This window comes from Odocoileus virginianus, chromosome 23 (assembly GCF_023699985.2).
Source record: "Odocoileus virginianus isolate 20LAN1187 ecotype Illinois chromosome 23, Ovbor_1.2, whole genome shotgun sequence".
In the NCBI taxonomy this organism is placed as follows: domain Eukaryota; kingdom Metazoa; phylum Chordata; class Mammalia; order Artiodactyla; family Cervidae; genus Odocoileus; species Odocoileus virginianus.
In genome coordinates this window covers 33,444,490-33,471,925 of record NC_069696.1, presented here as the reverse complement: position 1 = coordinate 33,471,925, position 27,436 = coordinate 33,444,490, and the positions used below count along the sequence as shown (strand labels likewise).

Sequence of the window (27,436 nt, the reverse complement as noted above, 5' to 3'; positions counted from 1 at the left end):
TCCCTTGCAAGTAGAAAACAGTCATTTGTCAATAGGTAGGAAAATCTAATAGGGAAAAAAAGGCCCTATTCATAAAAGAATGCATCATAGAAACTCAAATATGGGTGGTCCAACCAGGCCAAAGCGGTTGGCAGTGCGATTTAAAAAACAAGATTGACACAAGATGTTAAGTACTGAGATCCATCTAGTCACAAACACATGTATTTTTAATGACATTCAGAGCTATTTCCATAAAATGAAAGAATGGAGGTAACTGCACTGAAAACATTATGAAAAACCTTAGAATGCCCTAGAACTAAGAACCCTTTATTATTTTCTCATGGCAGAAAAGCATCTTCATCTGCCAGTAACAAGTAATGCTCATGGCTGGGTGGAGACAGGAGACTGACAGCGACGTAAAATGACAGCAAGGGACCACAGCACCTTTTTTTCCCACATAAAACTGACACAGGAGATGCAGACACAGTGAAGGGGCCCTTCATGAAGCAAAGTTAGCAAAATAAGTATGGGTTTTTCTCGGACCTTACTGAACAGAACAACTACTTCAGTAAGAGGAATCACCGCTGGCTCAGTCCCTGCTGTGACCATCACTCATTTATTCAGTAAATATTTACTGAATCCCTACAAACTGGGGTAGGTACTGGAACATTTGGCTTTTTTTCTTTTAAAGCACATCATTATTCTTTGGGGGAAATAGGACCATTTGAAACAGTAGGATCATTTCAGTTACTGTTAAGTGCTAAGAGAAAAAAATAAGTCCTGGGTGGGGGTGTGGGGGATAAGGCATAGCAGGTGTGGAGAAGAATGTATGGAGTGATTTTAGCTAGAATGGCAAAGGGATGGCCTTTCTGAAGAGATAACATTTAGGAGAACTCTGGAAGATTCCAAGCGTTATAATGTGATGCTCAGATTTACGCTTTGAGAGGACAGATCATGGGATGCTGGATGGACAATACAGTGCAGCGAGGAAGGGGGCATAGGAATAGAAGCAGGCTTGGTCTTATGGCACAGTTGTGGAAATGGAGGAGATACTCTGCAGCATGTCTGACCTGCTGAAAGATGCTATCAGCTTGGGTTAGAGAGGATGAAATGGAGAGGCGGTGAAAAGTTGATGCAATCAGCATTATTTTGGAGTCGTGGAAAACTATGTGAATTTGGGGAAAGAGGATGACTTCCAGGATTTTGGTTTGAGTGACTGTGTTATTTACTAAGATAAGAAAGACCTCTGAAGGAGAAAACCTGGTAGAGGACAGGTGGTAGAAATCAAGAATCCCTTCCATTTTAGACGTATTAAGGTTTTCTTCCCAGCCCACGTCCTAAGGTAGACTTCACAAGAGAGGCAGTCTGCGTGTTGTGTTCCTCTGGGGTAAAAAATCATTACTTCATCTTTCTTTACATTATCCAAAGAATTATGCACATAACACAGGTTCAATAAATTTATGAAACAAGTCATTATCCAACTAGTTATCGAAGTTTAATTTTGTGAATGGAATTAGAAAATTTGTTAAGCATGACAAGCTTTCACAGAAACCATTTATTTCTATTTCCTATCTAAACACCAACTTCATCCTCTCAGATTTCAAGATTCAACCCATGGCGGGAATTAGACTGCAAGAATGAGGACTGATGCACTGCAAGAGTTTGCAAAACCATTACTGGCCCAGAAATAGAAGAAGACTTCTTTTATCAAGACATAAAAATTTTACAACTAAGTGAAAATAATACACTTTCACTGAACATTTTAGACTACAAGTAGCCTGAAACAAGAGAATACTATATAACATCTACTTATAAGAAATACTTTGGCCACCTGATGCAAAGAGGTGACTCACTGGAAAAGACCTTGATGCTGGGAAAGATCGAGGGCAGGAGAAGGGGATGACAGGATGAGATGGCTGACTCAATGGACATGAGTCTGAGCAAACTCTGGGAGATAGTGAAGGACAGCAGAGCCTGGCCTGTGGCAGTTGCAAAGAGTGCACCATGACTTAGTGACTGAATGATAAAAACATAACAAATAGAAATTCTGTAACCAGGTGCTTCGAAGCCTTACTTTTTCTTCTTTCTTGATCCCATAATTATCACTTCTGAAAAGCAACACAAATATTTTCATTTGGATAATACCGAGCTACTTACTCTTTATATAAGTAAGCTACTTAGATTTATATGGATGGCATCACTGACTCAATGGACATAAGTTTGAGCAAGCTCCGGGAGTTGGTGATGGACAGGGAAGCCTGGCAGGCTGCAGTCCACGGGGTCGCAAAGAGTCAGACACAACTGAGCGACTGAACTGAACTGAACTGAACTGATAGCCTGTAAATGGGCTTCCCAGGTGACTCGGTGGTAAAGAACCCACCTGACAAGCAGGAGATGTGAGCTCAATCTCTGGGGTGGGAAGAATCCTTGAAGGAGGAAATGGCAACCCACTCCAGTATTCTTGCTGAGAAACTCCCATGGACAGAAAAGCCTGGCAGGTTATAGTCCATGGGCTTGCAGAGTCGACATAACTTACTGACTAAACAGAAACAGCAACAGAGCCTGTAATTAGCTCTTTAAATGTCATGTATGTTTAATTAAATGATGATTATAAAGTTTTATTTTCAAAAAGAACTTAATAAGATAAAATGATACAAAAGAACACATTAAGTCACTCATGTCATCATCCAGAACTAAGTTCTATTTAAACTGTGACATGTATTATACTTCTACCTACAGTCTAGTCCTCTCTTATTGCCTGAAGACAATAAACAGCCCTCCACCTTGTAAGATGACACGCACCTCTACCCCCACTCCCCTGCCACCCTTCCACTAAGATTTATACCTCTTGTCTTTAAGATCTGGCTCTCAGACCAATGCCACTATTTGAGCTACATCATAAACCAGCCTGGGAGGTGCTGTGCCTGCTAAGGAAAGGAAGGGACTCAATAGGCCTTTAGAACCTAGCCAAAAGGAGACTGTATGCAGGAAACTGTACGAGAGAGGGTTCGATCAAGAAGAGACAGAATATAAGTTTGGAGGAGGGAGACTTTACTGACATGGGAGCATTCTCTCACAGGATTTAATACCCTAGCGAGAAAACATAAGATGATGCTAAGACAATGCTATGATGTTTCCTGGAACCATACAGAAAGCAATGATGGTAGAAATCCTATCACTATTTATACCACTCAGAAGCTGCTGGTCTAATAGAGATGGAATAATCTATGGAAGGCATGGTTGAAACCCTACCTTCAAGATGCTATCCTATAATATACTCACTAGATTACAAAATACACCCTACATCAACAACAATTATAAGGAGCTGTGTTCCCAAGAAGCAGAATCCAAAGGTTCAGAAATTAAGAGGTGGCAATAAGAGCATCCCTACTTAATCATCATTGACTAGAAGACTGTGTGAGCAAACTATAGACTTTAGAGATACTGATTTTTTTATTATCCCATCAAAGGACACAGTATAAGCCCCATTAAACTTTACTACTTTCACTTGGTCATTTCATACCAACAACTGTAGGCAAGGTAAAGAAGGCGGGGCTAACTGATCCTAATCAACAAGAGGAGACAGGGCTGTTACACAATGGGGAAAGGCCATGTCTGACATTCAGGTAATGCACAGGTCATCTCTTATAACTCTTTTAATTGTTAAAAAGATAAGATCAGCATCCAGTCCCATCACTTCATGGCAAATAGATGCAGAAACAATGGAAACAGTGACAGACTTTATTTTCTTGGGCTCCAAAATCACTGCAGATGGTGACTACAGCCATGAAATTAAAAGATGCTTTCTCCCTGGAAGAAAAGCTATGATAAACCTAGACAGCATATTAAAAAGCAGAGACATTATTTTGCCAGCAAAGGTCCATCTAGTCAAACCTATGGTTTTTCCAGCAGTCATGTATGGATGGGAGAGCTGAAATATAAAGAAAGCTGAGCGATGAAGATGCTCTTGAATGCTCTTAAAGCTTTTGAACTGTGGTGTTGGAGAAGACTTTTGAGAGTCCCTTGGACAGCAAGGAGATCAAACCAGTCCATCATAAAGGAAATCAGTCCTGAATATTCATTGGAAGGACTGATGCTGAAGCTGAAGCTCCATACTTTGGCCACCTCATGTGAAGAACTGACTCACTGGAAAAGACCCTAAAGATGGGAAAGACTGAAGGCAGGAGAAGGGGATGACAGAGGACGAGATGGTTGGGTGGCACCATGAGTTTGATTGTTGGTTGATTATGAGGTTGACTGATGCTTGGATGGACATGAGTTTGAGCAGGCTTCAGGAGTTGGTGATGGACAGGGAAGCCTGGCATGCTGCAGTCCATGGGTCACAGAGTCACACATGACTGAGTGACTGAACTGAACTGAAGATCAGCAGCCACGGCCTGAGAAACACGAGGCAACAGAGCCTTAGAGGTCTTATGAGAATGGATCTGGGTTATCTCATCAGGTAAGCCCCTGGAATAGCAGAGAGTCCAGCCAAGGTAAAAAAAGGAGTGGAGAGGGAGAAGAGAATCACTTGTAGTCTTGAGACCAGGGAAAGCAGTAGAAATTACAGCTCAGCCCCTCAACTTTCCTCTTTTCTTTCCCTACAAAAGAAAACCAGAAGACCAAACAGAATCCTAGAGGAACTTTTATAAGAACACACACAAAGTAAGGAGCAGTAAAAGAAATGAACTAGTACACCACCTCAGAACTAAGGAAACCAGATCTGAAAGAGACACGTGCACCCCAATGTTCATCGCAGCACTGTTTATAATAGCCAGGACATGGAAGCAACCTAGATGCCCACCAGCAGATGAATGGATGAGGAAGCTGTGGTACATATACACCATGGAATATTACTCAGCCATTAAAAAGAATTCATTTCAATCAGTTCTAATGAGATGGATGAAACTGGAGCCCATTATACAGAGCGAAGTAAGCCAGAAAGATAAAGACCATTACAGTATACTAACACATATATATGGAATTTAGAAAGATGGTAACGATAACCCTATATGCAAAACAGATAAAGAGACTCAGATGTATAGAACAGACTTGTGGACTCTGTGGGAGAAGGCGAGGGTGGGATGTTTCAAGAGAACAGCATCGAAACATGTATAATATCTAGGGTGAAACAGATCACCAGCCCAGGTTGGATGCATGAGACAAGTGCTCGGGCCTGGTGCACTGGGAAGACCCAGAGGGATCGGGTGGAGAGGGAGGTGGGAGGGGGGACCGGGATGGGGAATACATGTAAATCCATGGCTAATTCATTTCAATGTATGACAAAAACCACTGCAATGTTGTAAAGTAATTAGCCTCCAACTAATAAAAACAAATGGAAAAAAAATAAAATATGTATATGTTGAAAATAGAAAAAAAAAAAAAAAGAACTAATTCTAAAGTTGCTGCGGGGCTCAGCTGAATTCCTCCCCAAGAATTGCTTCCTCAAACAAGGTCATGCCCTCTTCCTGAGCTCAGTGAAGGAAAGTGACTTTACAAAGGTCAAAAAGAAAGCTACCAGTAAAAATGGATCTAGTAATTCATTCCACTTAATGCAATATTTTTCTGGTCCAAATGGCTGTCACTAACTGGAGAACACTGGAAACTTTTTACTCCCCTCAATCTCTTTCCTACAAACCAAGCCTGTTTATAAAGTTCGATCTGTAGGCTCAAGACTTTTATTCACTAGGAGATTCAAGCCCTTCACTATATCAAGAAGGTAAACCTCAAATTTCCATCAGAGGAAAAAAGTCATTTGTAAATGTATGCATTGTGCCTTTACATAACATTTATTCCCCAAATTAGATTCTAATAAAGCACATCTACCCTGTACAAGACTACTGGTGGACTTAATATATTTATGTACACCATTTGTTGAAAAGTCTTTTTTGGTGTCTTCTACCTCTGAGAGATTTCATTTGAGTATTCATTCTTCCCCATGGAGTATAGTCTGATGGGCTGTAATAAGGAATCTTGCCCTTCCCTAGCCAGAGGGCTGGCATGTAAGCCAAACTAATCTAGTCAGATGCTTCTTCCCTGTAATTTACACACACACACACACACACACACACACAGAGAACATAGTTAGTTCTGTCCTCATCTAATAATGATACACTACCCAGTTTGCTTTTCTTAAATAGTGACACCACTGTTAATGTTGTGGTCTCTGAATTTCCAAAGATGACTTGTTTCTTTTGCCTATTTCTAAGTCTAAGGTACAACTTTTCAACAATTCTCCAAGCTTTGGATATCCTTTCAACAGAATCCCTTATGCCAAAGTTAGCCTGATTCAGTTGTACTGCTTATAACCAAAGAACTGTGCAGATATGTAGGTGCTATATATCACACCAGCACCAAACACCAAACAGATAATCTAATTAATATGTGATCATTAGATACAAATATGATTTAGTAAATCCTCTCTGCCTTCAGAAATATGTTTAATCATTGATTTGCCTTTTGGTTTTAGCCTTATTACATATCTATGCACAGTGAAATCTATATAAGTCTTGAAGATTATTTACCTAAAGAAAATTTTCCTGTGGAGCAAAGGTGCTGTTTAAGCAGTCATCTCTGTTTGCTCTCCGTTGGAGCACTTCTTGGTAGGACTTCAAGACATACAAGGCAAATGAAAAGAAACTGCATGTTTGATTGATGTCTGATTGCCTGGGTCCATAATTCTATAGGCTCACCTGAGATGTTAAATAAGAATCTTTTCAGATATAGAGCCTTTCATTATTTTTGGCTTTCCTTCTGTGTCTTGGATGTGGTTGCTCTTTGGTATAGCTCTGGGTCAGACTCTGTTGTGGTAAATCTGAATCTGCAATTACTGGCATTGGGGTTGGAGGCGAGGACTGCAGCAGGAGTGTACAGCATGTTTCTTAAACAAGGAAAGAAATGAATAATCACTTTGGTTTTTGCTTTACAGATGCTTTGATCCATTTCATTTTTCACTGTGGGAAGATAGAATGGCAATTCTCTGAGTTGCTATCATGTTCGCTACCCAGAATAACTCTTCCAAGGCCATGCTTCCATCAACTGTGTTGCTATACAAAGAAGACAATAAAATGGCACTTCAGTGCAGGGCACAAAAATACGTTCTTTTCCATAATCTGGTATATAAAGTTCAGTGCTCCATTAGCGCTTCCCACATCCCAGATCATCTGATTCAGTAACAATTCTTTAAGCAAAGAAATCTAGAAAAACTAAATACATGCATAAGAAAATCAAAGACTCTTTGATCCTTGCTGAATAATTAAGCCAAATGTCATCTTTTTTGTTTAAACATAAAACGAGGAAAGAAGCCCATTAGCAGATGCTGTAATGGGTAACACTTCTTATTTTCAGTATCACAGAAGTAGCTTTTGCCAGTTATGATGCCTATAATTTAGGTTGTCCTATGGCACAGTGGTAAAGAACTCACCTGCTAAAGCAGGAGATGTGGGTTTGATCCCTGTTCTAGGAAGATCTCCGGGAGTAGGAAATGGCAACCCACTGTATATTCTTGCCTGAAAAGTTCCATGGATAGAGGAGCCTGGTGGGCTACACTCCATGGGGTTGCAAAGAGTGGGACATGACTGAGCGACTAAACACACATACATGGTACTACTACCCATTTGTCATCTTGCAAGTTTCTAAAATAGAAACGGCAACTCCAAAACGATCTCTGCAAATTACGTTATAGCTACAGAGGAGCTGTTTTTCTGGCAAACTTCATTTGTCAGTTATTGGCCAGACAGTAATTTTTCTTGACCTATAAATGATGAGTGAAAGATATGCATAAGAATCTTTTAAGTGACATAAGCATTTCATCACATACAGTTAATAACTGGCTCAAAACTTTCCTGTGGGAAAAAACCTTATAGAAGGCATGGAAATATTTCATGATTATATAATTTATCTCTTTTCCTAGGAAATATTTTATCCCCTTGTAGTAGGCAAGCAATTGATTCAGCATGGTTTTTTGATTATTCTTTCTTCTCAGCTGTATACCTTTCCTTCCTCGACCTACTAGCTGGCAATTCCAAGTTCTGAGAGAAGTATAAGGACCATAGTTGTAAGAGATTTCATCATATCATGGCTTATACTTAATGTATATACATAATAGAACTCATCAATCAATAATCTTTTCAATTTCTAAAGTGACATTTTCAACACCATTTCTTATCGTAATAACCTTACTCATAATAAGAATTCAGGTGTCATCAATTTCAGCAGGTACTTTTAAATCACAATAAAATTTTGCAATTTATACCCTAGTTCAAAACATGCTACGAGATTTAGAATACATGAATTTCAGCCATGAAAGCAGAGGAAATGTTCTTCAGTGTATGGCTGCACCTATTCATTCTTTCTCTCCTCCCAAACGGATCAGAAAAAGAGGGATTTCAGTGACTCCCACTTTTCTCTACATGAAACTCTACTAGTTCCTTCTCACCAGAGATGCACTGAATGCTACCTACTCTTATTAAACTACATGATTTTAAGCCTTTCTCCTTAAAGAGATTGACATTTTTCAGTTTGAATACAATTAAGCTATACTCACTGCCTTATATACTTTACTACTTTTGAGAATTTTCCTTGTCCTTAGCTTAAATCAGAGATGACTGGATTGCAGCTAAGAAAACAAGCAATATGATTTCTTTGAAATAATGCTGGATGTGTCAATCCTTTACGGGAAGTGACCCTTCGTCACAATGCTGCTGACAAATGATGTCCAGTTCAGGTGGCAAATTGTTGTCTGAGTAAAGCATTTCTATGGTGTAAACTTGTTGGAAAAACATGAAAAAGTACTGAAATAGCTGATCCTACATGATAGCTTAAGGTCTTTAACGGGGAAAGTTCAAAGAAGTCTACAACTGACTGATGGACTATTGAATACTTTTAAATATAGGGACCTATTTAAGAAAAATGGACAGGAGCTCTGGCGGGGCTTGCTGGGATCATGGCGGAGAATCACTGCGAGCTGCTGCCACCGCCCCGGGCGGCCTCGGGGCGGGGCTGGGAGGCGGCCTGTGCCGGCGCTGCAGCGCGGGGCTCGGCGCCTTGGCCCAGCGTCCCGGCAGCGTGTCCAAGTGGGTCCGGCTCAACGTCGGCGGCACCTATTTCCTCACCACTCGGCAGACGCTGTGCCGGGATCCGAAATCCTTCCTGTACCGTTTGTGCCAGGCCGACCCCGACCTGGACTCGGACAAGGACGAAACAGGTGCCTACTTAATCGACAGAGACCCCACCTACTTCGGGCCCGTGCTGAACTACCTGAGACACGGGAAGCTGGTCATAAACAAAGACCTGGCCGAGGAAGGGGTATTGGAGGAAGCGGAATTTTACAATATCACCTCACTAATAAACCTTGTCAAGGACAAAATTAGAGAGCTAGACAGCAAAACATCACAGGTGCCGGTGAAGCACGTGTATCGTGTCCTGCAGTGTCAGGAGGAGGAGCTCACACAGATGGTCTCCACCATGTCCGACGGCTGGAAGTTCGAGCAGCTGGTCAGCATCGGCTCCTCCTACAACTACGGCAGCGAGGACCAGGCCGAGTTCCTGTGTGTGGTCTCCAAGGAGCTGCACAACTCGCCGCATGGCCCCGCCAGCGAGCCCAGTGAGAAGGCCAAGATTTTGCAAGAACGGGGCTCAAGGATGTGAGGAACAGTGTTGAAGCTGAAGAGACGTTTTACCTTTTCCCAAGATGCAATGATCCGCCATGTCGAGGAAGCTTGGCCGTGGAAGAAACGTGCTTTTGACAATTTCTCTAGAGATTTGGGTGTGAATGCTTTTTCTGCCTCTGAGGTGGGTGGTGAGAGACGGGCCCAGCTGTCCGAAGCCGGGCATTGCTGCGTGCAGGCGGCTTCTGCTGCGTGGGCATCTCTGCGGGGACCTCCGCTTGGTTTCCCAAGTGCCGCTCGGGCCCGAGGCAGGGCTCCTGACTGACCCTTATATCACCGAAGATCATTTCAAGGACTGCGTTCTTGGTGCTACATAAACAGTCTGTAACGGAGCCTGGACCTCGCTGGTAGGAGGTGGGCACAGGGCCCCGGGCTCTGGGTGCCCCCGGCCACCCTGGTCCTTGGGGCAGGGGGTCTGCTGTGCCTCGCAGACGTGGCGGCTTGGTGGTCTCTCCCGACCTCCGCGTGTTCACTACTTCCCGGGCCTGACCCGGCCCAGCCAACCCAGGCTTCTCCGTTTGTAGTTTCCAGACAAGAGACTGTGGCGTCCTTTCTTTCCCAGTATGGACAGACTGCCAGTGCTTTCACTTCCTAGAGACACCTGAAAGTGCTGCTGCCTTTTGGGCAGATCTGTTAAGTCATTTAAAGGGAGGTACAAGTTTTGCCTCATCTGACCCACCCGGGGGCGTGGGGGCAGCTGGCGCCCGTCAGTGCCTTGGTCTCACCTGGGCTGGAGGGCGGGGCGGGAGGCCTGTCCACGGGCTCCTGGAGCTGAGACTCCAGGCCACGCTGGAGATCGGGTGTTTACAGCGCACACGGACGTCCCTCTGCCGGCTCGCGCTCTCTCGTGTAACTATGCAGTTCTCTGACATTTCTGGGGCGCTGGGGAGGAGCCTGCACAGCCTGCCCCCGCCTGACGCTGGAGCTGCTGGATTGGATTCCTTTGAGGACGGCTGTCCGCACGCTTTGAGAGCTGACCTTCCCCAGCGGGTCGGGGGGCCTGGCTGTCAGGAACCTGTGCCCCCATCCCATCCAGGCGCTGACCTGCCTGGCTCCAGATGCTACCGGAGGCTTCTCGCCTGCCCCTCTTCTTCTTTGCCAATATTACCTGATGAACCAAGTTCTCCAGCACTAGGACTTACCTCCTTTTGTAAGGTCTGTTGTGCGTGGTTCAGCGTTTGGCTTCACACCAACCTTTCCATAGGGCACACTCGGCCCCGAGACCCGCCCTCCCCGCGGAGCCTCGGGGACACCGTGGGGCGCTGCTGATTGCTTCGCGATGTTTGATTTGTGACCTTGACATAAATAGATAGGCTTGTGGTTTGTTCGTTTTTTTTTTAATTTAAAGATATTAAGACTTAATTCACTAAAATTTATTCTAAGGGGATATTTATACTTTTGTACTTTTTTAGGTATCCGTATTTTATCAGCTTACAGTTTAATGCCTAAGTTTCCCCTGAAAATAGCAAATAAAATTGTGTATTTATGACTGAAAAAAAAAAAAAAGAAAAATGGACAGAAAAATGCCAAGTTTTTTTTCTGATAATTCATAAATGATAACAAAGAAAATAATTTAAAATAGTCAAGGCAATTTGTATATTTAAATATAGTGAGTCAATATAAACTGCATTCTAGTGGCCTTCAGTCTCTTCACTGTACTCTCATATTAGTGATTTAACTGTGATTTGATGCTTTTTTTCCTTCACTTTTTTACTTACTCCAACCTCAAACATTCTTTTTTGTCCTTCAGACTGTGTGCAACAGACATCTGAAAAAGAGTGGCTTAAATAAGAATTTATTATTTAATGCACTAAGGCCTGGGGGTATACAGGGCAGAGCTGGCAGAGTCCAGAAACCAGACTACTTTTCTCCACAGCTATCTTCAGTTCAGTTCAGTTGCTTTATCATGTCCAACTCTTTGCGACCCCATGGACTGCAGCACACCAGGCTTCCCTCTCTATCACCAACTCCCGGACCTTGCTCAAACTCATATCCATCGAGTCAGTAGTGCCATCCAACCACCTCATCCTCTGTCCATTCTCTTCTCCTTTTGCCTTCAGTCCCAGCATCAGAGTCTTTTCAAATGAGTCAGTTCTTCACATGAGGTGGCCAAAGTACTGGAGCTTCAGCTTCAGCATCAGTCCTTCCAATGAATACTCAGGACTGATTTCCTTTAGGATGGACTGGCTGGATCCCCTTGCAGTCCAAGGGACTCTCAAGGGTCTTCTCCAACACCACAGTTCAAAAGCATCAATGCTTTGGCGCTCAGCTTTCTTTATGCTTCAGCTCTCACATCCATACGTGACTACTGGAAAAACCATAGCTTCAACTATATGGACCTTGTTGGTACAGTAATATCTCTGCTTTTTATTATGCTGTCTATCTTCAGCATATATTCTTTTTCCTTTTGTTATAAGATGGCTATTGCACCTTCAGGCGTTAGCTTATGCTCTACGTGGGGGAAAAAAGAGGAAGGACATGCAAAACACACACTTGCCAAAGGGGTCTGTCCCTTTTTACCAGGAAAACAATAGCTCGCTTAAAACTCTCACACAATAGACTCCCTTTGGCACCAGAGTGCCTAGAATTAGGTTACATGGCCATTCAAAGCTTATAGGGGAATTTGAGGAGTTGTGTGTTTGTCACAAATTATTAAAGTGCTACCTTAAATAACCTTGGCATTCTATTAGTAGGCAGAAGGGGAGATTTTATATTATATGGGGGACTGGTACTGTTGGTCATAGTTCTTCAAGGTTAGATCAAGAACTACAGTCTCTCATAGTCTTTTCTGCTACATTTCAGTCTTTCCTGATGGTCCTTTTTCTGAAGGCTCAGAGCAATGACAGGCAGAGTTAAGTATTACAACAATCCTGTACTGCCTCATCTAATGCATTAATTTTTAAATATATCTTTTGATTGATCATTTCATAAGCCCTTGAAAATAAGGACAAATCTTATATTACTTGTGCATTATATAAATATGGTATTTAATTTATTGATGAATTTACTCATGAGTTCTACCTCAGTCCTGTTTTCTAGAAAACTAAGTTATAGTTTATCATTGTTTCTTAGAAGTTATTTCATTTGCAATAGCATGGATGGACTTGGAAAACATTATGCTAGGTGAAATAAGCCAGACAAAGAAAGACATTTGTACAGAAACAGAAAAAACCCCAAATAGCCAAAGCAAACTTGAGAAAGAAAAGAAGAGCTGGAGTAATCAGGCTCCCTGACATAAGACTATATGATAAAGCTATAATAATCAAGACAGTATACTGGCACATAAACAGAAATATAGATCAATGGAACAGAATAGAAGGCCCAGAGATAAAACCACACACCTATGGTCACTGAATCTATGACAAAGATGGCAAGAATATACAATGGAGAAAAGACAGTCTCTTCAATAAGTGGTACTGGGAAAACCACATGGCTACATGTAATGGAATGAAATTAGAACACTTCCTAACAACATATACAAAAATAAATTCAAAATGGATTAAGTATTTAATTGTAAGGCTGGACACAATAAAACTCTTAGAGGAAAACATAGGCAGAACACTCTTCGATATAAACAACCCTTTGATAGCAACACGATCTTTTTATTTTTGACCCACCTCCTAGAGTAATGACAATAAAAACAAAAGTAAACAAGTGGATCTGTTTAAACTTAAAAGTTCTTGCACAACAAAACTATAAACAAAAAGACATCCCTTAGTATAGGAGAAAATATTTGTAAAAAATGAGCAACTACAAGGGTTTAATATTCAAAATATACAAACAGCTCATATAGCTTAATATATAATAATAAAAATAACTCAATCAAAAAATGGGCAAAAGTTCTAAATAGACATTTCTGCAAAGAAGACTACAGATGGCTAAAAAGCACATGAAAAGATGCTCAACACTACTAATTATTCAGTTCAGTTCAGTTCAGTTCAGTCACTCAGTCATGTCTGACTCTTTGCGACCCCATGAATCACAGCACTCCAGGCCTCCCTGTCCATCACAAACTCCCGGAGTTTACTCAAACTCATGCCCATCGAGTCAGTGATGCCATCCAGCCAATCTCATCCCACTAATTATTAGAGAAATGCAAATCGAAATGACATACAATGAGGTATCTCACACTGATCAGAATAGCCATCATCAAAAAAACTACAAACAAAAAATGCTGGAGAGGGTGGGGAGAAAAGAGAAGTCTCCTACACCTTTTGGTGGGAACGTAAACTAGTACACCCTTTATGGAGAACAGTTCTTTAAAACAACCCAGGAGGTTCCTTAAAAAACTAAAATAAGTCAGAAAGAGACAGATAAATATCATATTCTAGCACATAAATAACAGTAATCTAGAAAAATGGTACTGAAGAATTTATTTACAGGGCAGCAATGGAGAAAAAGGCATAGAGAATAGGCTTATGGACATGGAGAGAGGGGAAGAAAGGGTGAGATGTATAGAAAGAGTAACACGGAAACTTATATTACCATATGTAAATTAGACAGCCAAAGGGAATTTGCTCTATGGCTCCGGAAACTCAAACAAGGGCTCTGTATCAATCTAGAGGGGTGGTATGGGGCAGGAGATGGGAAAGAGGTTCAAAAGGGAGGGCATATATGTATATATGGCTGAAGTTTGACAGAAAACAACAAAATTCTGTAACTCAATTATTTGTCAATAAAATTCTTTTTAAAAAACATTAAGAAAAAAAAGAAACTAAAATAGAACTACCATATGACTCAACAATCCAACTTCTCAGCATATACCTGGAGAAAACCATAATTCAAAAAGATAGTGCACCCCAATGTTCACTGTAGTACTATTTACAATAGCCAGGACATGGAAGAAATCTAAATGTCCATCAACAGAGTAATGGATAAAGAAAATGTGGTATACATATACAATGGAATTTACCCTGCCAAAAAACAAAACAAACAAAAAAATAATGCCATTTGTAGCAACATGGATGGACCTAAGATTGTCATACTCAGTGAAGTAAGTCAGACACAGAAAGACATACATCATATATTATTGCTTATACATGGAACCTAAAACATGGGTGCTAAGTTGCTTCAGTTGTATCTGATTCTTTGCAATCCTATGGGCTGTAGCCCACCAGGCTCCTCTGTCCATGGATTCTCTAGGCAAGAATACTGGAGTGGGTGGCCATACCCTTCTCCAGGGGGATTTTCCTGACCTAGGTATCAAACCCACGTTTTTCAGATCTCTTGCACTGGCAAGTGGGTTCTTTACCACAAGCACCACCTGAGAAGGGTACAATGAACTTATTTACAAAATAGAAGTAAAGTCATGGAAGTGCAAAACCAAGTCATGGTTACCACAGGATAGGAGGCAGAGGGATTGATTGGGAGACTGGGATTGACGTACGTACACTGCTTTATATAAAACAGATTAACTAATACGAACTCGCTTTATAACACAAGGAACTCTACTCAATACTCCACATCCGCGGGCTACAGTCCCTGGGTTGCAAAGAGTCGGACACAACTGAGTGACTAACACACACACACACACACACACATAAAAGGAATATAACTTAGAATTCTGAATCACAATGCTGGATACCTGAAACATAATTTTGTCCATGAACTATACCTCAATAAAAAAAAAATTCATTCTTGACTACTCCACAAGCAATCTAGCTATTTTCTGAAATGCTATAAGTCTTACTGATTCTCTACTCTTCTTTAAGCTCCTAGTTTTCCCACCAACATTACAGCAATAAAACAAACAAGTGTAACAAATATTCTTTTTTACACTGAAGCTCTTAGGGAGCAAAGGATATATTTTTTTCATTTATTTTTATTAGTTGGAGGCTGATTACTTTACAATATTGTAGTGATTTTTGCCATACATTGACATGAATCAGCCATGGATATATGCAAAACAAAGTATATTTTAAAATAACTTTAAATATAGCACTACAATAATGGTGGCACAAATGAATTGTGACATCTGTGTTGCATCTCTTTCCATCTTGTTTCTCCCTGTCAAATATTCTCTTCTAATATGAAATGAGAGAACAAACTGAACAGCTAACTTTCTCAACAAAAGCATGAAAGTGCTTTTCTCACTACACGACCTAGTTAAAAAAGTTTTTATGGTCTGTATAATGGGCTCCAGTTTCATCCATCTCATTAGAACTGATTCAAATGAATTCTTTTTAATGGCTGAGTAATATTCCATGGTGCATATGTACAACAGCTTCCTCATCCATTCGTCTGCTGATGGGCATCTGGGTTGCTTCCATGTCCTGGCTATTATAAACAGAGCTGCGATGAACATTGGGGTGCACGTGTCTCTTTCAGATCTGGTTTCCTCGGTGTGTATACCCAGAAGTGGGATTGTGGGTCATATGGCAGTTCTATTTCCAGCTTTTTAAGAAATCTCCACACTGTTTTCCATAGTGGCTGTACTAATTTGCATTCCCACCAACAGTGTAAGAGGGTTCCCTTTTCTCCACACCCTCTCCAGCATTTATTGCTTGTAGACTTTTGGATAGCAGCCATCCTGACTGGCGTGTAATGGTACCTCACTGTGGTTTTGATTTGCATTTCTCTGATAATGAGTGATGTTGAGCATCTTTTCATGTGTTTTTTTGCCATCTGTATGTCTTCCTTGGAGAAATGTCTGTTTAGTTCTTTGAAACAGATCACCAGCCCAGGTTGGATGCATGAGACAAGTGCTCGGGCCTGGTGCACTGGGAAGACCCAGAGGGATCGGGTGGAGAGGGAGGTGGGAGGGGGGACCGGGATGGGGAATACATGTAAATCCATGGCTAATTCATTTCAATGTATGACAAAAGCCACTGTAATGCTGTAAAGTAATTAGCCTCCAACTAATAAAAACAAATGGAAAAAAAAAAAAGTTTTTATGGGAATCTTGTCCTAGACATGAGTGTGGAGAAAACCACTGATCTAAAATATAAACATTTTACCCCTAAGAAATGCTTTTTATTAATTATGAACATACATTGTATTTTTTACTAACACATTATGCATAATATGAAATACACAATTTTTTAAAAAGTGACACTAATGCAATTGAACAATGTTTCATTATATATGAAAATCTTGGTTTAGTACACTGCAACAAAGCAATTTGGCTCTAGATATCATATATTTTTACCCTTGGTTTTAATGGCTGTCATAGCTGAAAAAGATGCCTCAAAATGATATGTGGGTCAAATCTGAAACAATACATAGTTAACTGTACTTACTATATCAAGATTCTCAGTTTTCAATTTCACCCATGGGTTCAATTTATTAATATTTTGAAAACACTGAATGGAGTATTAGATGACACCAAAAACCTATGAGAAAGTTGCAATGTTTCTCTGTTCTGTTTGGTGTTTTTAAGAGGTAAGAAAAGAAACAGGGGGCCAGGTCACAAGGGTCATAGAATGCTGCAACGACCGGCTTTTAGAGTGAGATGGAAAATTTGACCTTGGAGAACAAAATGAAGCAGGGCAAAGGCTAGCAGAGTTTTGACAAGAGAGCACACTGGTCACAGCAAACACCCTCTTCCAACAACACAAGAGATGACTCTACACATGAACATCACCAGATGGTCAATACTGAAATCAGACTGATTATATTTTTTGCACCAAAGATGGAAGGCTGTATACAGTCAGCCAAAACAAGACTGGGAGCTGACCATGGCTCAGATCACGAACTCCTTATTGCCAAATTCAGACTTAAACTGAAGAAAGTAGGGAAAACTACTAGACCATTCAGGTATGACCTAAATCAAATCCTTTATGATTATACAGTGGAAGCGACAAATAGATTCAAGGAATTAGATTTAATAGACAGAATGCTTGAAGAACTGTGGACGGAGGTTCGTGACACTGTACAGGAGGGAGGCTGTGATCAAGACAAGCCATAAGAAAAAGAAACTCAAAAAAGACAAAATGGTTGTCCAAGGAGGTTTTACTAATAGCTGGGAAAAAAAGAGAAGCTAAAGGCAAAGGAGACAAGGAAAGATATATCCATTTGAATGCAGAGTTCCAAAGAAAGCAAGGAAAGATAAGAAAGCCTTCCTCAGCGATCAATGCAAAGAAATAGAGGAAAACAACAGGATGGGAAAGACTAGAGATCTCTTCAAGAAAATCAGAGATACTAAGGGAACATTTCATGCAAAGATGGGCACAATAAAGGACAGAAATGGTATGGACCTAATAGAAGCAGAAGATATTAAGAAGAGGTGGCAAGAGTACACAGAACTATACAAAAAAGATCTTCATGACCCAGGTAACCATGATGGTGTGATCACCCACCTAGACCCAGACACCCTGGAATGTCAAGTCAAGTGGGCCTTAGGAAGCATCACTATGAACAAAGCTAGTGAAGGTGATGGAATTCCAGCTGAGATATTTCAAGTCCTAAAAGATGATGCTATTAAAGTGATGAACTCAATAAGCCAGCAAATTTGGAAAACTCAACCATGGCCACAGGACTGGAAAAGGCCAGTTTTCATTCCAATCCCAAAGAAAGGCAATGCCAAAGAATGCTCAAACTACCATACAATTGCACTCATCTCACATGCTAACAAAGTAATGCTCAAAATTCTCCAAGTCAGACTTCTACAGTATGTGAACTGTGAACTTCCAGATATTTTAGATGGATTTAGAAAATGTAGAGAAACCAGAGATTAAATTGCCAACATCCACTGGATCATAGAAAAAGCAAGAGAGTTCCAGAAAAACATCTCCTTCTGCTTCATTGACTATGCCAAAGACTTTGACTATATGGACCCCAACAAACTATGGAAAATTCTTCAAGAGATGGGAATACCAGACCACCTGACCTGCCTCCTGAGAAATCTGCATGCAGGTCAAGAAGCAACAGTTAGAACTGGACATGGGACAACAGACTGGTTCCAACTGGGAAAACACTACGTCAAGGCTGTATATTGTTACCCTGCTTATTTAACTTAGGCAGAGTATGTCATGATAAATGCCAGGCTGGATGAATCACAAGCTGGAATCAAGACTGTCAGGAGAAATATCAATAACCTCAGATCACAGATGACACCACCCTATGGCAGAAAGTGAAAAGGAACTAAAGATCCTCTGATGAAAATGAAAGAGCAGAGAGTGAAAAAGTTGGTGTAAAACTCAACATTCATAAAACTAAGATAACGGCATCTGGTCCCATCACCTCAGGGCATATAACTGGGGAAACAATGGAAACAGTGACAGATATTATTTTTTGGGGCCCCAAATTCACCACAGATGGTGACTGCAGCCATGAAATTAAAAGACACTTGTTCCTTGGAAGAACAGCTATGACAAACCTAGACAGCATATTAAAAAGCAGAGACATTACTTTGCCAACAATGGTCCATCAAGTCAAAGCTATGGTTTTTCCAGTAGTCATGTATGGATGTGAGAGTTGGACTGTAAAGAAAACTAAGTGCAGAAGAACTGATGCTTTTGAACTGTGGTGTTGGAGAAAATTCATGAGTCCCTTGGACAGCAAGGTTATCATACCAGTCAATCCTAAAGGAAATCAGTCCTGAATATTGATTGGAAGGACTGATGCTGAAGCTGAAACTCCAATACTTTGGCCACCTGATGTGACGAACTGACTCATTGAAAAAGACCCTAATGCTAAGAAAGTTTGAAGACAGAAGAAAGGGACAATAGAGAATGAGATGGCAACACTGGATGGCTGGATGGCATCATTGACTAGATGGACATGAGTTTGAGCAAGCTCTAGGAGTTGGTGATGGTCAGGGAAGCCTGGCGTGTTTCAGTCCATTGGGTTGCAAAGAGTTGTACATGACTCAGTAACTGAACTGAACTGAACTGATGCTGTTTCAAGGTTTTGTGCAGAGAAGTGACTAATATGACTTAAGTTTCAAAAAATGACTCTGCCTACTGTGTTAAGAGCAGACTTTGGAGGGCAACAGTAGAAGTAAAGATACCAATTAGGAGGCTTTTGTAGAGTTCCAGGCAGAAGACTTAGTGGCTTAGACAGTGGTGACTGTAGTTGTGACGGTCAGAAACTGGATATACTCCAAGGATAGACTTCCCTATGTGTTGGACATATGGAGAGACAAGTACTTCTTGAAGTTTAAGCTTAGACTATCAACCTAGGAAGGCTTCTCTGATCCATGAGGATTTCCTTAACTCCCTATCTCATGGGCTTCTATAGCTCCACCTGTTCCATCTCCCTTGCAGCACTGTCACACGTGTGGCAAATTATCTTGTTTGTAGTATACAGGTAAAGTTTTCTTGGTATACAATTGTATAAAACCATACTTTTCACTTTTCAACAGTGCTATATCACTAATTCTATATAAATAATGATCACTTAGACTTTACTATGAACTACTGTAATTAGATAGTAGTATATTCTTTAGCAAATGGTGGTAGCTCTTGAATGATTATATCAAGGGCATCTAATACTATTTCAAAGCTGTGTGCATGAAAATGTTTAAAGACCTAAAGTATAAATGAGAATTGCTATGACTGGTTTCATTTGAATGTGAGACTGGCCACACCATATATACTATAAGACATTAATAGGTTGACTGTAAAAATAAAACAACTAGAGCTTCAGAGACGGGGGTTGTAAACATTCCTGTGATAACTGTTGAATTATGCAGTTTAGACTTCTATAAACAGATCTATTCTGATATTCTCTTGTCAAGTTTTTGCTTGGTTTGGTACCGTATGTACATACTCTAAGACAAAGTTCTTGAAACAGAACTTTAAAAACCCAAAGTAAATGAGCAGCATGGCTACTCATGACTCAAAACTTGATATCAGTATCAATTAACTTCGCCCTTCAACACATCCTATGTGCTTGCCATATATGAGCCTAACAGGAAGGGGCAAACTCTTTATTATTAAAACTATTTTCAGTGGGGCCCTGAAGCAAAGAAGATAAAGTATCTACAGTGAACAGAATTCTCATGAGATATTGAGTATAACATACTCCATGTAAAAAATTCCTTTGTATTATCTTTAATGCTGTTCCTGTTTGGAAGGGAATTAAATATATACTTAGCCAATAGTGTCCATCCCTTAAGAAGTCCCTCAAGGTGGTTTTACCCTGGTGAGATTACTACATTCAAGGATTGGTTTTCAGCTGCTTTGAGGTATAAACTCTGGACTTACAAATATACTAAGCACAGATCCTTTTCTAAGTAGAAGAATTGGAGTATCTTAAATTCACAAGGCTAACTATAAAACATCTCCAAGACTGTCTTAAATGCATGGAATCTGAGAAAATGAAGTTAGATTACATACATGTTTAATGGCATTCATGAAACAAAATTTTTTAATTTATTTTAATTGGAGGCTAATTATTTTACAATAATCTAGTGGTTCTGCCACACATTGACATGAATCAGCCATGGGTGTACATGTGTTCCCCATCCTGATCCCCCCTCCCACCTCCCTCCCCATCCCATCCCTCAGGGTCATCCCAGTGCACCAGCCCTGAGCGCCCTGTCTCATGTATCCAACCTGGGCTGGCAATCTGTTTCACATATGATAATAAACATGCATGAAATGAAATTTTATTGAACATCTGCAATGTGTTAGGCTTATTCTAGACACTGAAAACATGAAATAGATAAAGTCTTTTCTTCCTCAGAGCTTATATTTTATCAGGGGAGATAGATACTTAACATGAATTTTTATCTGTTTTATTTACTGATGTATCCTTAGTATTTGAGTACTGCCTGGTACCTATTAAGTATTTGATAATATTGCTTGACTGAATGAACATTAATTAGATAATTTCAGATAATGTGCACTACAAAGAAAACAAAACAGATGGTGATATGATGGAGTATACTTTGAAAGAGTGTAGCTAACCTAGATTGGATAGTGTGGTACATTGAATTATTGTTTGGCAAATATTCATCCACTATTTCCCTCCACCTCCATGAGAAAAAAGAATTTTTCCAAGCCATCAGTGTTGAATATGACCGTGCAACATGGTTGGCCTCGTGATGGGTGAAATGTACTTTATAGCCTTTTGACTATGGGCTTGGCCAATGACTTGCTTTGGCCAACAAGATGTCAGAAATGTGACAAAATTAGAAACTTCCAGTGTTAACATGTTTTGGGTTTTCAGTACTTCTACCCCTGACATGAGAAGAGCATGCCCATCATAGATTTCTTCTGAGCTTTGGAAACTCAGTTCAAGTGGTTTAGTTTCTTTCACTAAATTTAGTGAATTAACATCTTGCCTATTGATGCTACTTTCACTAATCTTTTGACTACTGCCGTGAGAGTCCTAAATATAAAAGAAGTATGAGCAGACGAGCTGTATTTTGGGTAAGAGCTGTGAGAGGAAGGGATCTGTGCTGTGAAAGGACTCAATGAAAAAAGATAGATGTAAAGCTTTTTTTTTTTTTACTAACAGGATTTTTAGTAATTTAACCACTAAAATCAACAAAGTGCAGAAGGAGAGCATGTTTGTTTAGTCCCATGGCTAAGCTCCACCCTAGACAAGATATTTTCATTTTTAACACATGATACATAAGAAAAGGAAAATGTGAACCACAGGAATGGAATAAATATTAAGGACAAAAGCAAAGTGTTGAATATATTATAGTCACACCAATCTTAAATGAATAAGCACTCTAAACTATAAAGGAAAAACAAAGCAACAAAGTTATTTCATATGCCAAATGTCCCCACAGATGAATAAAAAGCAGACATTAAAATTTTTGTAAAGTAGCAAAGAAACTATGATTAATATGTTCCTGGTGCAAGGTAATAATCACATTATACATGCAAAAAGTATGAAAAACCATGGTGACAGGACAGGAATATTGGGATTACTTAATGAATCAATCCCAGTGTACACTGAATGCCAGATATAGGATTTATCCTAAAATACTGTACTTCAAATCAAATGTTCAGAAAGTCATCTATGCTGGAAAACAACACTCAGAAAAAACTCAAATTGGAGCGATCTAACTTTCAGACTTAGTAGGATAAGAATGTTCTGACTGGTAGCCAGGTTTTGAACATAATCTTCTGTAACAACCCAGAAGCTCAAACAATGATAGAAGAAACAAGGGCCAGTCAAAAGAGACACAACAAAACCAATATATTTATCACATATTATAGAACTGAAGGCTCTCCTTTATCAGGCTTAGAATATGTTACTTAATTTGAATAACAGTACTTTGCTACCCAGTTTCTTACAATTTCCCTCAGTTTTACACTTTTAATCAGAGTTGAAAAATATATCAGAAGCCATGGATAACAGGTTTGATTGCAAGAAAATGGAAAGGAGAATAAAGAGGCCTCCTTGTCAGAATGTGAAGTAAATACAGAGAACAAAGATGGTGCCAAGGGCGCAGAGGCAATTAACTCAATCCAGGCGAATTCAGTAGAAAGACAAGTCAATCAAGCTCTCTTTGGTAACCTTTGTGGCCATCACTCTATGAAAAGAAGTTCTATAACTTATGCAAACAAAAATGTCCCAGAACTACCAGGGAGTGAAACTGTTGGAAATTCAAAGACAAGTTTAATCACTAAAACTTAAAAAATAAAAATCTCTTTATACCTTCTAAAATTATCAGTATTTAGCATAAGTAAGTACATGGAAACAAAAACCTTATCTATCCAAAGTATTGCATATCTTCTGAACAGTGTCACATACTTTAGGCATAACTGTAGAAACCTCAGACTATTGAAAAAGAATGAAGTAGTAGTGGCCAGGTGACAAACTTTCTACAAGATATCTGATGAACCTAGCAATTGCTAATGTTCTGTTTTAGTAAGAATGAAACCCATCTAGTTTGACTTCAAAGGATCAGTTTTAGAATTAGCCAAGAGACTAAAAAGCTGGAAAAATATTTCTACTATAACCATAGCAACTTGGAAAAAATTCCCCAAATACGTAGTGACCATTTGTAATGTTCTCTGGTTTTTGATACCCTTCCTATGGTTGATGAATTTCTAGTCTTATGAAGTATGACTCCCTTAGGTAAAACCCCAAAAATTTAGTTATCTAGCCTGCCCTACCCTGAAGGCTCTGATAATCAGAGTCAACTGTGAAAGACTTCTATTCAGAAGTGAGCAATTAGGGGAAGGAGGCTCTGTATAGCACCCATTTGCTCATAAGGATAAGAATCATTCAACTGTTGAGTACTGCAATGACTAAATTAAGCAATGGATTTCCACAGTGCCTGATGAGAAGGTTGCGACAAAGAGGACTCATCTTCAAGCAAGTTTTGTGGTGTAATTTTTGGTATTGTTTCTGGAAGCTTTATCTTGACCCTGGTTCTCCAGCTCTCAACAACTTGGTCAATTACTCAATATCCTTTTAATAAAACTGCTGCTGCTTAACAGGTTGGAGGCAGTTTTCTTCTTCTTAAAATAAGAACCCTTGTTGTTATTAAATGGCTACTAGAAGCAGTTGAAGGCAATACATCCCTAGGAAAATAAAAAAGATCTATGAATGGTTATCTGATGCTATAAAGGTTGACAGCTCCAAAAATCCAGCTAATTTTCTGAAAGAAAAAAAAAAAAGTCTGGCAGCCCATAGCCCACAGTAGGAAGGAAACAAATTAATTAAAGTCACTTGAAATGAAGTGACAAATGAAGGCAAGATTTTGGGAGATCCAGTGGCTTGTAACACTGAATAATATAAAGAGTATGAAAAATTCAAGCAAAAAGTTAGTTGCTTCTCATTCCACAGTACGGCTTTGAAAAAAGATATGGAAGTGCTCACAATCCTAATGATGCTACAAATTCTCAGTTCAAGGCAAGAATCACAGCCATCACAGCCATGAGCTACTCCTTCACCCTGTTCCCTGGGAGGGAAAAGCCAGCATTAGTGACAAGCATTGTCTTCTATGACCCAAGAGAGGTGATGGGTACCACTGCTTTCAATCGAGACCATGGGGTGTGGAGGTGGAAGACCTCAGCCAGAAGCATGTAACTAGAAGGGGCAGGAGGAAATGGTTACTGTGATTATTAGAAGGGCTGAATTAAAATGCTTTGACCTGCAATGACCATTAGTTCTGGCTACCTGATCAGATGATCGGTATGGATCAAACAGATAGGGATACCAAAAAAAAAAAAAAAAAAATCCAACTTAATAAAATGATTAAAGTGTCTTGATTTAGTGAGAGAGGTCTGACTTGAGCCACTGCAACAAAAATTTGTAATGTCTTTTCCAATTTCTAGTCCTAAGTCAATTCACAGACCCAGAGTTTTTTGAGTGAAGGAGAGAATGCAAGTCCTTGAAGACATAGATTGCAGGTGTACACTGTGAACTGTCAGCTTGGCCTTCCTCATAAAGGCAACTGCACTGAAGAAAGGGAAATGCCTGGCCTTTTGGGTACTACTATCTAATCTCTCTAATTGCTCTGAATGAGAACTAAAACTGGGGGCCTAGAATACCACTGTGGACTAGTGGTCAGAAAGGATGCTAGTGGGAATATTAAATGATGAGTGGACTTTTAATCTGAATCTGCCTCCTATCTAGGCCAGCTGGGCCCTTAACACATACAGAGTATACAGTCAGAATTGGTGGAAGATATACATTACTAAGCCTAATCAGATAGTCATTTCTACAAAGCTGCTTGGGCAGACATGTATTCTTTACCCAAACTCAGCACCACATATACAAGTATAATCTGGAAAATGCTTTCTTTTCTCCCTCTATTACAATAGACACAGAAACACCTACCATAGCTATTTTTCATATGACAGATAGGGCAATAATCCATTTTATTTTAGGCTTATATACATTATTTGGCTCTGAACCACAGTATACTTACTTCACTAAGACCATTACTGTCTCACTACTGCACAGGACAACTGCACTGATGATATGTCTCTAGGACCTCAGTAATACATACTCAAGATTCTTTGTAAAGAACAGGTATGTAAAAAATACCTGTGAGTCTAATACGAGTGCAGTACAGTGAGAGATACATCAAACAAAAATATAAGAGCTACACCTCTGAAGTTTCTGAGAGTCCAGTGATCTTCAGCATATCAGGACAGCTTCTTCAAAGTTAAAGATAACTTACTGTGCCTTCTGCCCCTAAAAGAGCAGCACAGAGCTAGATGGGACTCTTGAAGATAATATATATATACTCTAAAGCTTGGGAATCTTGTTTTGATCTATTTATGAAGTGACCTGAAAGCTTCTACTTGTGAGTGGACCCTGGAGGAAAGAGGAGGCTTCCTAGTTAGTTCAGGCTGCAGTGCATCTACCTGGACTTAATGACCAACAGACTCAACAGATGTTAGAACTGTCAACAGTTTATTAAGAGCCTGTGGGGAGTTCTGATAGAGGAATCAGAAATAAGAAATAAGCAACTGAAACAGTGAAACTTGATGTGGAATCTTCCCTGCTGGAGAGAGTGGTGGCAGACTTGGCATTTTCAAAGCAGAGGTTGTGAAATGGTTTTAGTGATACACAAATGGCATAAATAGGAAAGCAGAAGCAATCGTAGTCTTCTTTAATACTTGGTGGGAGAGCAGTAGCTGCAGAATTTCCTCCTTAGGCCAGTTCTCTGTCATGGTTTTAGGCTTTAATTTTGGAAACTGAACAGTTTCTCTCATCCAAATAAATAACCTCTTAATAAACCAATTCCTTTTTTTTTTTTGCTGAATCAATCATAAAAAACTGTTGCTTAAAATTAGGAGTTCAATCTGAATATAAAAATACCTAATTTTCAAACAGACCAACAACTGATCAAATATTTATAGGATATTAATATTAGGTTACTCTCAAATTCTCTGATCAAGGGATACAAAGATAAAAAGTAGTTCTTAGGTGGTAAACCAATGTGAATGTTAGAGCTTTACATACAAAACTGAGGATTATGAAATCTCAAGTACAGAATCTCAGTTACACTAATCAATAATGAGGGAATGAATGAAAAATTACTAGAAAAAAAATACAGGGCAATGAATATCTTTAAAGAAGAAAGAACAAGAAGAGACGTACAGTGGTACATCAATCTCAGAGAAGGAAAAGAAATGCTAATAAAATTACTGTCCTGACTATTCATTTAGTATTCCATTTAGTATTATTCCATTGAGTATTACCATTTAAAAAAAAATAACAAAAACAGCCTGACAATTTAGTCAGACATGATTCACCTATAATCTAATGGTTTCATAAAAAAAATAATGTGATGGTCATAAATGACATATCTTTTACTTCTCTGTTGCAGACAGGACTTCACATATATTAAATAATTGGGCTCCCTTCACAGAGTGAGCATGAAGCCTTCAGAGCAAGACAGGAGCACAGAGAGGTCATGTCAGTGCATATGAATCAGCGAGGAACAGAACATCAAGGAGGTTTTCTCTGTTTTCATACGAGAAGAAAAATACCGCATCTCTTAGAAAATGATTTTTTCATGCTGTTTCCAAGGCACTATTAGTTACAAACCAAATTGTTATTTTTGCTGTTTTTTTTTAAAGGAAAGAACTGATGGCTGAAAAGATACATATGATGGAAAATAACTATACAATAAATCAAATAGAGTAAATTTTAAAATTACCAAATATTCTTTAGTAATAATACCATCTCCTTTCTACTGGAAGTTGGAGATTTTGATAGTGGGAGGAAATAAGAAAATAGTCACTTCAGGAATTTCTTTTAAAAAGCAGCACATAAAAAATAATTCATTTCTTAACTATTTATATATTTGAAAAAGAAATCAAAGAATCAGAACTAGCAGGTATTCATAAATATTCAGGATAGTTAAAAGACTATTAACCTATTATGGAGAAGTCTACAATCCAAGAGATATAATTTCTACA

General features: G+C 39.5%; 2 protein-coding genes and 1 pseudogene across 6 annotated transcripts in view; 1 reads left to right on the top strand and 2 right to left on the bottom strand.

Moving 5' to 3' along the window:
* LOC139030656 (torsin-1A-interacting protein 1-like) overlaps positions 1-8,732 on the bottom strand; it is a 38,520-nt pseudogene extending 29,788 nt beyond the window's left edge.
* CCDC91 (coiled-coil domain containing 91) overlaps positions 1-27,436 on the bottom strand; it is a 372,169-nt gene that overhangs the window by 36,169 nt on the left and 308,564 nt on the right. The gene's annotated exons all lie outside the window — the stretch shown is intronic.
* On the top strand, positions 8,924-9,738 carry LOC139030618 (BTB/POZ domain-containing protein KCTD5-like). Its single transcript, XM_070453854.1, is given in 2 exon segments — positions 8,924-8,957; positions 8,960-9,738. Coding segments are annotated over 2 exon segments (702 nt in total). The 3' UTR covers positions 9,628-9,738.